This window comes from Zalophus californianus, chromosome 10 (assembly GCF_009762305.2).
Source record: "Zalophus californianus isolate mZalCal1 chromosome 10, mZalCal1.pri.v2, whole genome shotgun sequence".
Lineage (NCBI taxonomy): Eukaryota > Metazoa > Chordata > Mammalia > Carnivora > Otariidae > Zalophus > Zalophus californianus.
In genome coordinates this window covers 96,843,168-96,856,312 of record NC_045604.1, presented here as the reverse complement: position 1 = coordinate 96,856,312, position 13,145 = coordinate 96,843,168, and the positions used below count along the sequence as shown (strand labels likewise).

Below are 13,145 nucleotides of genomic sequence, written 5' to 3'. Positions count from 1 at the left end.
CCCATGACCACACATTCACCTGACTGACTGCTACTATCCTCTTGAGGAGCCTCTTCGGCTTCCAGGGCCCCCTCTGGTTCACAGTCAGAGCTGTTAGCCTCAACCTCATCTTCGTCTTCCTCTTCACTACTCCCAGAGGCATCAGAAGCATAGGCTCCTGCATACTGCTGCAACAGCTCCTCCATAGATAGCTCACCTGGAGAAGAAGCAACGGATAAGCTTCTGGGTGCTTCAAGGGAAAGGGGGTAAAGGAGAAAGAGAGGTCTGAGTGGTGCCAGTTCATTTTATCTAGGTTTCTACAGACACTACTGGGCTTATGTCTGAAGGGAGACAGAAGAGTTTGCTTTCAGCACCAGGCACTACAGCCAAGCCCACAGCCTGGGCTAGAACTATGGATGATGCTGCCTTCCACTGGGAAGGACAACATCAAACTAAACCTCTCTTTAAGGTACAAGTCAAACATGGCCAACATCCTCTTGCATTAGCTCCCCTAAGCTGTCGTACCACTTTGTTCAAGCTTCCATCGTAACCGATCATCATATTCTATTTATAATTATTTATTTACATCTTCGTCATTAGACCTGGAGTTCCTCCAAGGGGGATAAAAGGTGTCTTATTCATCTCTTTATCCCTAGCATTCTGCACAGAAGAGACACCAAGCGAATGCTCAGTAAATGTCTGGTGAATGTCACCTTCTCGAGCCAACTCGCTCAGCTCCATGGCATGATCCACCTCCCCTTCCAACTGCTCCTCAGCTGCTATAGTATCCTCTTCATCCTCCGCTAGGAAAGAGAACAAAGCAAAATCAATGGCAACAGAATCATAGGACCCAGTCCAAATTGAGGAGAGGAGAAAGCATGAAATGTTAGGTCCAGATAATTTAAAGGAAAAGGGGCAATAGGATAAAGAGAACAAGCCTGACCTTCATCCTCGTTGGCAGTAAACTCTTCGTCATCCTCATCCGGATGCCAAGGCTGTTTGTTGCGCTGTGTGACAGAGGGTGGGGGCTTCACCTGTATGGCAAAGGATGAAAAGGGAGAAGACCTAAGCTTAGAGCAGCAGGAGAAAGGTACAATGTTGAACACGATGTCACAGAACAGCCTCTCTGTCCCACTGAGTGACAGCTGCCACTGGCACAGTCCCAGGGCAAGGATGCAACCAAGGGTTTTCTTTCAGCACCAGCTACCAAATCCTGGCCCCACTGCCTGGAGGAGGATCTGTGAAAGTGCTAGATAAGAAACACAGGCCCCCAGCACCATCCCCACACACTCATACACATGAGAAAGAGACAGCTTAGTCCCGAAAAGACTTCAAGATTATCATCCCAGCTCCAAACCTACAAACCAATAGGGAATATTAGGACCATTTCACAGAAATGGCCAGAACCAGATTCAAGTATTTTGTTCAAGGCCACATAGCAATTAAAGAGTAGAGTACAATACGCTCTTCCAGTACAGCATCAGAAACTACCCGCCTCAGAATGCAACTTTCCCCAAACCCAGATTCTTCCCTATCCATCCCTAAATGAGAGCCAACTGCCCTTAACCAGAGAGGACTCCTGAAAACCACGACCGACCTTATCAACCAGAACTGAGCCCTGGAACCTCTACCTCTGCTCCCACTGAGTCCTCCCTCTACCCATTCCCCTTATACCTGTAACACCTGAGAGGGCTCTTCTTCACCACCTTCTTCAGGCCCATCTCGGGTGTCACTGTCACGAGATGAGGGGGTTCTCGAGGGGCTGGAAGGCCCTCCTAGCAGCTGAGGGGGGAGGGAACGGAGCAGCTCTTCCAATGGCAATTCTCCCTCACGTCGAAGCAGTTCAATCTCACGCCTCTGGGTCTCTGCATCGTTGCCTTCCTGTTGTTCTTCAACCTCAATCGTCTCCTCATCATCCTCTTCCTCCTCCTCTTGGGGTTGGAAGTCCCCATCTATAGCAGGAGAACAAGGTCACAAAGTCCACGGGGCCCTGCAAGCCACAGGGTGGGTTTTCAGCTCTGGAAAGGGTACATGAGGAAGAGTAACAGAGCCAAAGAGGACACACACCTTCATCGTCCAGCCGGGAAACCGGGGGTGGAGGACTAGAGGCAGCTGAGGAAGAGCCAAGGCAAGGGGAAGAGCCAGCTTTGCTGGATGCTAGCGGCTGGTTGAGGCTCTGAGATAAAAGGTCTGAGTACTTTTCAGTTTGCCCCACAATGAAGTCCAGGTGCAGGTCCAGAGCTTTTTTACGTTTTTCCTCAAGCCGGGACTGTTGCTTGAACTGCACCACCTGCCATAGCATGAAATGGATGGGTCACTAAGATAATATTTCATTTATTTTTTGACTTATTTATCTGAGACAATGGGAGAGAGAGAGAGCGCATGGAGGGGGAGGGTCAGAGGAAGAAGCAGACTCCCCGTTGAGTGGGAAGCCCGATGCGGGACTCGATCCCGGGACTCCAGGACCATGACCTGAGCCGAAGGCAGTTGCTTAATCAACTGAGCCACCCAGGTGCCCTAAGATAATCTTTTATTCATGTATCCTTTTACCCAACATTTAGGGAAACTTCCTCTGTGCTAACCTCTTGACTGGCTTTTCTTTTTTTTCTTTTTTAAAGATTTTATTTATTTATTTGACAGAGAAAGAGTTAGCGAGAGCAGGAACACAAGCGGGAGAATGGGACAGGGAGAAGCAGGCTTCCCGCCAAGCAGGGAGCCGGATGTGGGGCTTGAACCCAGGACCCTGGGATCATAACCTGAGCCGAAGGCAGACACTTAACGACTGAGCCGCACCCCTTGACTGGCTTTTCAAGAGGGAAAAACTAAATGACCTTAAAAGTGCTTCTGAGGAAAGCACAAAGGGAGGACACGAAAGAGAAAAGCCACTTTAATTTCAGGCAGCAAAGATTTACAAACGTATCTGGGGCTGAATCTTAAAGACTAAGTAGGTGTTCCCTAAGTGGGCATGCGGAAAAAGGCATTCCTGGCAGCAGAAAGAACGTGGGTAAGTTACCAGGGAGGTGCAAAAAAAAAATATTTGAGGTAGAAAAAAAAGGAACTGGCAGGAAACAAGACTGAAAATACAGACAGAAACCAGGTGGTACTTGAGAAATAAAACTTAATATATGAGAACAATTTGATTACTGAAAACTTCGATGGTATTTAAACAGGTAAATGGCACTGAGAGGTTTTAGGAAAAGCATGCTGAATGCCCTGCAGACGACAGAGGGCCTAGGGGGATCAAGAAGTCCTGTTAACAATCCCCAAAGGCAGGACCGTATTTTTCCACTGTATTTCTTTCTTCTTCATAGCACTCAATGCTAGAGATCCAATGCACAACAGAAGTGTCACCAGAGTTGCCTGAAGTTAGAATACTCATTCTCTCAAGATTTTTTTTTTTTAAGATTTCGTTTATTTGACAGAGAGAGACACGAGAGAGGGAACACAAGCAGGAGTAGTGGGAGAGGGAGAAGCAGGCCTCCCACGGAGCAGGGAGCCCGATGCGGGACTCGATCCCAGGACCCTGGGATCATGACCTCAGCCGAAGGCAGACGCTCAATGACTGAGCCACCCAGGTGCCCCTCAAGATGTTTTGATCATTCCTGCTACCATGCTATCCACTAAGCAAACCTAAGGCATTTCCCTTTCCCAATCCCTGCTGCCTACCTTCTCCACATTGCTCCAGAACTGCCTGACGTCCTTGGCCATGGTGGAGGCGATTCGGCGTAGCTTGGCCTGCTCTTCTCTCCGAGCCCGTTCCTCTTTCTGCCGTTGCTCCTCGTGGTGCCGGATGACCATGCGCACAACCTGTGGGAATAAGGAACCAGAGTGAAAACACTCCAAGGCCAGTCTCCTACTCCCTCCTCAAATCAAGAGCAAAGAGAATAATCAAGTCCAAGAAATCCGAGAAGTCAGAGCTTGCTTCCTGAGACTATGGGCATTAGTATGCACCTGATACTGTTTGTTCTGTTTGGTTCCCTTCAAACCAACTCACTTATCGAGGAAAAGGAAACCTGGAAAAGAAATATGGAAGGTAGGTCCAGTTGCTGACATACCTTACGGGCCACACCCCGTTTCCAACGTCGCTCCTGAGCAAAGTCAGCAGAGAGCCACTGCATCTCCTCACATAGATAGTCCCAGTGGCCTTTGGGGCGGGGAGGCTCGGGCACTTTAGGCAGCCTCTTCAGTGACCAGAAACCTTCCTTCCGCAGCTCAGCAATCCGAGTCTCAATCTCAGCCTCCTAACGAGGAAGAGCTAGGTCAATCAAGTTAATGCACATATATGCTACCTCATGAACACAGCTGAATTCCTGGGCACTGATTATATACAGACACTGTCTGGACTAAGTATTTTATGCGTCTTAAGTCCACATACCAATCCTGCAAGTAAGTAGGTATTGTAACTTTTTCAAGTGAGGGGGGAAAATAAAATCAGGGAGATTAAGTGATTTACTTGAGATCACATAACCAGGAAGTGATAAGAGCTGGGAATTAAAAATAGGTCTAATGACTCCAGACACCAGATTTCACGTTCTTTCCGTTATTTCATTCAATCTCCATGCCCCTTGAACGTAGGAAAGACTGAGGAAAACATATTCCAAGGGAAACCTCCAGAGAAGCAGGGAGTATACCCTTCCTTATATACTGGATACAAAGGATCTTCATCACTGTCGAATTCCGCTTGAGAAAGACTACATTCATGCTTGGAAATATAAAGCCCAACATACACCATCTGATTTGTTTTTACAAAACAAATGTATGTTTTATAAAAACATACATTTTGGTGAAAACACTGAAAAGTTACCCATAAAAAAATTAAATAGTATGATAAAAGGTAATATGTTTCACAAAGGTTAAATTTCATAAGCAGAAAAGTAAAAGCATTTGAAATCAACAAAAGTGACTTAAAAACTCAAGACAACTGGGGCGCCTAGTGGCTCAGTCAGTTGAGCACTGGATTCTTGATTTCTGCTCTGATCATGATCTCAGGGTTGTGGGATCCAGCCCCCCTGTCAGACTCCCCACTCGGCTTTTCTCCCTATCCCTGTCCCTCCGCCCCCTGCCCTTCTCTCTAAAATAAGTTAATCTTTTTTTTTTTTTTTTAAGATTTTATTTATTTGAGAGAGAGAGAGCTAGCATGCATAAGCAGGGGGAGAGGGACAGAGGGAGAGGGAGAAGCAGACTCCCCATTGAGCAGGGAGCCTGACATGGGGCTCGATCCCAGCACCCTGGGATCATGACCCGAGCTGAAGGCAGATGCTTAACTGACTGAGCCACTCAGGTGCTCTTAAAATAAATAAATCTTTAAAAACAAACTCAAGATAACCGCCTTCATTATTCTTGTTCTCTCCTGACAAAAACTAAATCAGAGGAAATAACAGCCATAGATAACGCAGGGAACTAAATGACCTGATGAAGAAAAAAACCAAGATAGACAAGGGTATTAGACTAATGACTCTCAAATTTAAGCATGCATCAGAATCATCAGGAGTGGGGGTGCCTGGGTGGCTTAGTCAGTTAAGCATCTGCCTTCAGCTCAGGTCATGATCCCAGAATCTTGGGATCGAGCCCCGCATCAGGCTCCCTGCTCAGCGGGGAGTCTGCTGCTCCCTCTCCCTCTGCTGCTCTCCTTGCTCATTCTCTAAGTAAAATCTAAAAAAAAAAAAAATCATCTGGAGTACTTTTTAAGACAGACTGCTGGACCCCACACTCGAGCTTTAAATTGTTGAGTGGAAGAGGGGTACGAACAAACTTGCATTTCTAACAAACTTCCCAGGTGATGCCAATGCTGCTGGTAAGGCAACAGAGGCTAGAGAATAGAAATGAGAAGTAGAAACCAGTAAATATTAAGAACCTTACAGTTTACAAAGCACTTTCATGTCTATTTTTTCCTTTAACTTAGACCTCACAACAGTCTATAGACTACTACGCCACCTCTACCTTACAGAAAGGAAGGCTCAGAGATCAACCAACTTGCTCAAGACACGTTAAGGCACAGCCTATACTCTAAATCCACAAGGAAAGAAATGTAAAATGCTCATGGGACTTAGAAGTTGAGGAAAGAAGAATCCTCATAGGCCTTCCCAATACATACATGCTTGGCCTGCTCTGCAATCTCAGCATGGCTCTTCTCCCACTTTGGGCCCTTGTTAGCCAGGTCAGAAGCCTGGGGTAAGCTGAGCCCCTCCAGGGGCACTGTGGCACTATCTGGGGGCCCTGGAGGTCCATCCAGAGAGGAATCTTGAGCTATATGCTGGGGGGAGATGCCGCCTGCCCCACTAGAGGCTGGGGAACTGGATGAGGCAGGGGACACAGGATTGCTGCCTGTCATGCCGTCCGACACCATCTAGAAAAACGGAAAATGATAGAAAAAATGAATGCTTAGCACCATGAGAAGTTCTCATCATATTATTTCATTCTATCTTACAAGAAAAAAAACTCCAGAGTAAATGACCAACCACATTTTTATACACACAAATTTTTGGGTAATGTTTTGATGAGGTGTTCAAGATAACAGACCCAAGTTTATACACGGTTGGCATGCAAAAAGAGTTACAGCCTGACATTTACAGTTCCCAAATTCAAGAATAATACCATAGCATGTGATTTCAAACGCTAATGATCCTTTCAGAAACTCAAGAATTCCACTCACATAAACAACTCCCTATTCTTCCTTCCTTTACACAGCAAGTATGGCAGATTCACCTATTAGAATAAATTTGTTATCACCAAATTCAAAAAGCAACAATGACTACCACCAAGATCACTTAAACCTCTTTATGTTCTTCATCAATCTTGGTAGTTTCTTTTACTAGGAAGGTGGGAAGGGGCGTGGGGTTGGTCAATGTTCTCAAATACTCACCTATTTACAAGGTACTGAACGAACAATAATAAGTAGAGAACAAAGTCTCACTTGAATGTGGACAGTGAAGAAACTCATAAAAATCACTCCAGCACACTACCCTCACAGGCGTGCCACTGAAATTCCTACCTCAGTTAAATGACAAAAGACCGTATGTCACAAAATTCCCCAGCTGCTCAGGAAAATTATAAGTATCAAATCCATACCGGTCAAAAGCCTACTCTTTGCAAACCTATGTATAGATATACTCTCAAAAGCCGCATTTTTTCTACTCTTACAGTTCCTTAGTATAAGAAAAGTATCAACACTACACACCATCCATAACGTTTATGTTGCTCCAATTCCTAAAGAAACTGAGCTACTCTCAAAGCTCACAGTCTTAGGCAAGTTGTCCCAAACTCCTGGCCTAACTGAACCCTTTTCAGGTAACAAGGAGTTTCTACACTATCAGTGATCAATATCATATTACTGTCAAAAAGAATGTGAGTATCTCATAGGATTGATGCTCCACCTGAGCACCAAAAATTTTCTAAACACAGATAGCTAGGATCATGAAAATGTGGCTAAAACTTGCCACATTTTTTTCTGCCTCAGACCCAACAGCTCACAAAGCACAAGCAGAGAAAGAACCCTCCCCACTTTCAAACCTGTGTCTGCAGGATTGGGAGCTGAGGGTGAGCAGGGGAGGGGCTGCTCTGCATGGTCCCACTCCCAGGCTCCTCTTTGGACGCCTGAAGAATGACTGGGTCGTTATCACCACTGCTGCTGGCCGAGGGGCTGGCGTCCGGCTGCAGGGCATGCTGGGAGCTGGCCTCATTCTGGGCCACCGGCCACCGGGACCCGCCTTCCAGGGCCCGGGGCCCACTAGGGCGTCCCAGCCTCCGCTCAGGTCCACCGGCCTCTGGAGCACCTAAAATAGGGTAAAAAAGTAAAAATGGAATTTAAAAAGATTACTGAATCTTTAAAAAACAAAACCAAACAAGAACAATGTTAAAGAATAAAGATAACGAACAATGATAATAGCCTACATTTCCTGAGCTTCCACTATATGTCATACTTTACTAAGCATCAACTTGATATGTTCTATAATCCTCACACCTACCCTGTAAGTCAAGTACTTTTCACACCTTTAACAAATGTTTATTTAGTTCCTTCTATATGCTAACGATAAAGACAGACAAAAAATATCCCTAACCTAAATGAAGCATGCATTCTAATACTTACTCTATTTTATAAGTTAGAAAGTCAGCACACACAGAGACCTAAATGCCTTGCATAAGGTCACACAGTAAGGAATTGACAGACTGAAACTCAGGTAGTCTGATGCCAAAACCATGGAGAATGTGCTACACTCCTTGGGAGAACCAGGGTGATCAGACCTTTCTCTATCCACACGTCTAGTTTTGTTCTTGCACCATGATCATCAAACCAAAAATACTGACTTATAATTTCCCTCGTTATCTCAAACAACTCTCCCATTAGCATCAGTACATGAAACAGTATCTGAACCCTCACCTGTGTGAGCTGAGACCACACCCCCTGTGAAAGTCTGTACTTCCACGGTGCCGCCGTACTGAGGGAAATCACACCTGAAACAAACAGAAGGGCAGGAAAACAGCAGTGAGGAACCAATCCGCATCTATCAAAGCCTTCTTTACAACAACTTTTGAGGCTTTTTTTTTAAAGATTTTATTTATTTGAGAGAGAGAGTGAGAGAGAGAGAGCACACGAAAGGGGGGAGGGTCAGAGGGAGAAGCAGACTCCCCGCTGAGCAGGGAGCCTGACGCGGGACTCGATCCAGGGACTCCAGGATCATGACCTGAGCCGAAGGCAGTCGCTCAACTGAGCCACCCAGCGCCCACTTTTGAGGCTTTTAAGTATACCCAAATCAAAGGTTGAAAAGAAGAGAGTTACAGTAGTAAGAAAAGCTCACATTTCAGAAAAATAAAAGCAAATCATGTTTTTCGAAAACAGAATTCCCTAGAGACCTAAGATTCTGGCTGGAGGAGAAGCACTGAAGTGAAGCAAAAAAAAAAAAAAGTTTAAAAAGCTTAAGTGTAAAAAGCTCCAACCATTGAATGGAGAGCAAATAACAAAGCAAAAAGAGCTGTCACATCCAGAAGCTCAAAGATGTTGGCTCTCCTTTGCAGTGAGGGCTGCACAAATCACAGGAGAATCCACCCTTCCTCTCAGGGCAGGGCCCTGTAACTCCTATACCTGAGCCCTGAGACACTTCCCCAAACACAAGAACTGCAGCAGGAAACATTAGAGGATAAGTCAGAAGTGAGAAAGACCGCTCAGCAAAGAACCATGCCCCGGAAACAGGTGGGGTAAACCCACCAAAGGCCCGGAAGTGTTTCCCCAGTGTTTAAGGAAATTCCTTCACTACGGTGCAGCCTTTGATTCACTCCTTCCTCCACAACAGATTCACAAGACCCGAGCTAACCAGAATCCAAGACGCCTGAACTCTTGACCGCCCCCCTTGCTTCACTGCTCTCTCCCAACTCCTTCCAACAGACTGACCCGTCGTGACCCCTGACCTCTGCCCCAAGTTGCCACTAACCCTAAGCTAGCCCCGCCCCCTCCTAGACTCCCACCCCACCCAACGTGCGCGACAGACTGGGGGAGGGGCCCGCGCGTGCGCGCCTGAAAGCGGAGAGAGCCGGCTGCGCGCACCGCCCGGGGGCTCCCGCCAGAGCCCAAACCCACGCACACAAGGGTTGCAGGCTGGGAAGTCTCTCATCCCTACCCGTCAGGGAGCCCCCCACCACCAGACCGCGAAGGGCTGACATAAGGGAGGGTTCGTGCCGCCAGGTCCTGGTTACTGACTGGATATGGTGGGCGCGCGCCCCGACTCCTCGTCCCACGCCCCCCTTCCTCTTCCCGCGCGCCCCTTGGGGGGGGGGGGGAATGGGGTTGGTGGGCGGGCAGGAGCGCACCTGGGTCCGTCCTCTCAGGGCTCGCTCGCTCGCTCAGGCACGCGTGCGCAGACGGGCGGGAGGGGAGAGGAGATGCGCCCGGGCCCTGTGCTGGCCGGCCTGGCCCCCCTCAGCCTGTCTCTATGGGCGCGCGCCGACAGCCTCGCGCACCGGCCCCGGGGCCCCGGCCGAAGGTGCGCGCGCAGCACCCCGGGAAGGTGGGAGGAGAGGCGGTGGCGGAAAGATGCGCGCGCAGTCACCCGTCAGGGGAGGGGGAACTGTGGAGCGTCCGCCATCTTGTCTCCCTCTCCTTACCTGCGTCCTCGGGGGCGTGCGCACCACCCCCCCTCCCGCCGAGGAGGGGGGAGGGCCCCCTCTTGGCTGCCGCCTTCGCGGCCTTTAAATTCCCCTGGGGCCCGCGGCTACTGCCACCGCCTTGCTTCCACTGCCTCCTCTCACGGCACAGAGATGCGGGCGGTGGGTGGGAAAAATGGAAGACGCTACTCTCAGCGAGCCGCCGCCGCCGCTTCCGAGGCCCCACCAAAATGGCCGCCGCCGTCTCGGCCGCCACCACCACCACCAGCACCACCACCACAGCTCACTATCGCTACCGCCGGGGCGGCCCGTCCTCTCGCGAGAGACAGTAACTGGAGGTTGGGGGAACGAGGAGGCTCGCGTGCTAGCGTAGGGCGCTGCCTGAAGCGCAAAGCAGGCTGGGTGATGTAGTCCTCTTGGAGACTCCGCGCTTGCCCGGCGGCAGAGCGTCTTTATCCTACACCAGCGAAAGTGCCCCTGGAGCTGCATTGCGGCTGCCAATTCAGACCAGTCCCCCGTTTTTTAATACATCAGCCGGAGAACTAAAGCAATTTGTCAGGTCCTATCAGCAAGTTAGCAGTAGAGCCTGGGCCTCTGGATTCCCCACGGCAGTCCACTTACATAGAGAGCTGCTTCGTTTTACGCAAGGAAGTTATTCCTGATAGCTCCAAGCACCTATATGCCATTTATTGGCCAACTTTCTAGGTTAAGAACTCCTTTGAGATGCCCTCACCCCAGGAAAGAATAATAACAGTTATCTTCTACTGAGATCACTTTGTGCACTAATTCTTTTAATCCCAACAAGCTCCATTTTACAAATGAATTGGAGCTCATAGATTAACCAGTGACAGAGCCCAAAGCCAGGATTCATAGCCAAGCAGTCTAAATCACAAGGGTACACAGGCAAAATTTACCAACTAAAGCCCACCCTGGGAGCCAGGTTAGGAAGCCCTGATAAAGTTCTCATTCAGGTCCTCTTCATCCACTCAGTTTAGTTCTTATCTGGTTTACTCAAAGAGTTGATCCTTCTCTCGGTGTCACTGATTTGAAGATCTGTTTTTCTTACAGCAAAGATCAGGGTTGAAAACTCAAAAACGGGGCTCCCTGCTCGGCAGGAGGCCTGCTTCTCCCTCTCCCACTCCCCTTGCTTGTGTTCCTGCTCTCACTATCTCTCTCTCTGTCAATAAATAAATAAAATCTTAAAAAAAAAAAAAAAAGAAAACTCAAAAACGTGTACCCGTGAAACTAACATAACATTGTATGTTCATTATACTTCATTAAGAAAATAAATGTAAATAAAGAAAACTCAAATACCTAAAAGAGCCAGGAAGGTAATATAAATAAAATGAAGAGGGTCGGATGAGGAATGTGAGGGACTGGAGACTCTATGATCTGTCCCGCCACTGTTCAAACCACTGTTCCAGTGGTCACCTCGCCGGCCAAAAGGATCAAATTCAGCCACAGGTTGCCAGTTTTCTACCTCTGGCCTATGCTGGGGCCTCGAGGCATACAAAAGCACCCAGGACAGATTGTTTGATTGAAAAAGTGGTTGAATGCCTATCCATTTAAGCCCAGTTCAGTCTTTTTTTTTTTTTCCATACCAAGCTTACATATTTCTGAGACCCCATCATAGAACCTCACTAAGCTTCCAAGAGATCTCACATCTCTTGGCCTTTCCATAAACCTTTTCGTCCTTTTTCAGCTATTCTTCCTTCAAAATTCAGCTCAAGGGCGACAACCCCCAGGTGATCTCTCTCCTTTGACCACACCTAGGCTGGTTTTCATACTGTTGGCTCCCATAGCCTCCTGGGTTTCATAAAGCACTGATTGCATTATATCTGGATTCATGGTCTGTCCCCTCCACCCCAAAAAGTATTATTAACCCCTTGAGGATAGGAACATTGTTTATACATGAAAATCCACTAAGCCAGTCTCAGATTATTCAGGAAATTTATTAGTGTGAACTACTTGTATTATAATACTTGGTTAAAAACAAAAATAACTGGTATTGGATTCATGAGCTCAAACTGAAAATAAACCCCAAATCTCTCTTCTATTTCCATGACTATCACCCTTGAGCGAGCCACCATCATCTCTTGTTTGGATTACCCCTGACTGGGTTTCCCACATCCACTCCTGTTTCTCTACTCCATTCTCCACATAGCAACCAGAGTGACCTTTACATATAAATCAGATCATGTTGCTCTCACACCTATGACCCCCTAAATGGCATCTTAATTCACTCAAATAAAAACCCAAATTATGTATCATAACTTAAAATCTCCACAGGACAGACATGTTGAGCTGAAGAAGCCAGGCACAAGAGAATATATATAATCCCATTTTTTTTTTCAAGGTTTACGTAGACTTTATTGTTACAAGGAGGGCCATACCGAGTAGGGGGCCTTATAAACCAATATATGTGGTCCCAGGATGTCACCATGGAGAAATGGAGAGGTCATGACTGCAGAAGAGGTCACTGTAATTGAAGGACATGATCCCGGGAAGACCAGCCAGGGATGCAGCAGACATGATCAGGAGAGGCCGGGGGTGGTCAGGTCACAGGGTGAGGGACAGGACAGCCCCCTTCACTCCCGCTTCTTGTAGCTCTCCAGATGCAACAGGACCCAGCCCGATGGCAGGAGGAAACACAGGAAGCAGGAGGTGAGCCCAACGGCAACATCCATGGTCCCGAGCTCCTCCCGCGGAGGCTTGGAATGGATCTGGGCACGCTGCACCGGGAGCCTCCGGGTGAGACCTGTCAGGCCCCTGAGCAGCTGCGCGGTCAACAAAGACATGACCGCAGGGAATGACGGCAGTTACCAGCTCCTGCCCAAGGTCGGGAAGTCCTATATAATCCCATTTATATAAAGTTCAAGAGCAGGTGATAAAAATAAAAATAACAAAAAAACTAAATTAAATTAAAAATAAATAAAAATAACCATTGAGAGACAGGGATTTTACCCGGGAAGAGCCACAGGGCTCTACTAGAAATGTACCCATTGATTTACATGACATCTATGGCTGCTTCCCTACTACAGTACTAGAGCTGAGTAGTTGCAACACAGGCC

At 47.7% G+C, this 13,145-nt stretch overlaps 2 protein-coding genes and 1 non-coding gene across 6 annotated transcripts in view; all 3 read right to left on the bottom strand.

Moving 5' to 3' along the window:
• Window positions 1–10,392, bottom strand: part of LOC113933424 (Snf2 related CREBBP activator protein) — a 33,023-nt gene extending 22,631 nt beyond the window's left edge. For 3 of the 4 annotated variants that reach the window (XM_027613488.2, XM_027613490.2, XM_027613489.2), the window contains exons 1-11: window positions 10,075–10,392; window positions 8,357–8,430; window positions 7,489–7,751; window positions 6,074–6,325; window positions 4,035–4,220; window positions 3,646–3,786; window positions 2,047–2,269; window positions 1,654–1,931; window positions 923–1,013; window positions 693–782; window positions 20–196 (exon numbers count right to left, since the gene is read on the bottom strand). In XM_027613488.2, coding sequence (XP_027469289.2) covers window positions 20–196; window positions 693–782; window positions 923–1,013; window positions 1,654–1,931; window positions 2,047–2,269; window positions 3,646–3,786; window positions 4,035–4,220; window positions 6,074–6,325; window positions 7,489–7,542 — 1,492 coding nt within the window. In that variant the 5' untranslated portion in view covers window positions 7,543–7,751; window positions 8,357–8,430; window positions 10,075–10,392. Of the gene's footprint in view, window positions 1–19; window positions 197–692; window positions 783–922; window positions 1,014–1,653; window positions 1,932–2,046; window positions 2,270–3,645; window positions 3,787–4,034; window positions 4,221–6,073; window positions 6,326–7,488; window positions 7,752–8,356; window positions 8,431–9,780; window positions 9,963–10,074 lie in introns of those variants that run through there. The other variant, XM_027613487.2, reaches the window with a different exon arrangement.
• Window positions 1,104–1,232, bottom strand: LOC113933785. The gene has a single exon (XR_003523492.1). It is a non-coding gene; the product is annotated as a small nucleolar RNA SNORA30/SNORA37 family (small nucleolar RNA).
• Window positions 10,393–12,416: 2,024 nt separating the features above from the next.
• On the bottom strand, window positions 12,417–12,917 carry LOC113932958 (cytochrome c oxidase subunit 8A, mitochondrial-like). Its single transcript, XM_035722401.1, has one exon. The coding sequence runs from the start codon at window positions 12,870–12,872 to the stop codon at window positions 12,663–12,665; it is 210 nt and encodes a 69-aa protein (XP_035578294.1). The 5' UTR covers window positions 12,873–12,917; the 3' UTR covers window positions 12,417–12,662.
• Window positions 12,918–13,145: the final 228 nt, after the last annotated feature.

Coding starts and splice junctions, on each gene's coding strand:
- LOC113932958 (XM_035722401.1), bottom strand. CDS start 12,872: ATGTCTTTGTTGACCGCGCAGCTGCTCAGGGGCCTGACAGGTCTCACC.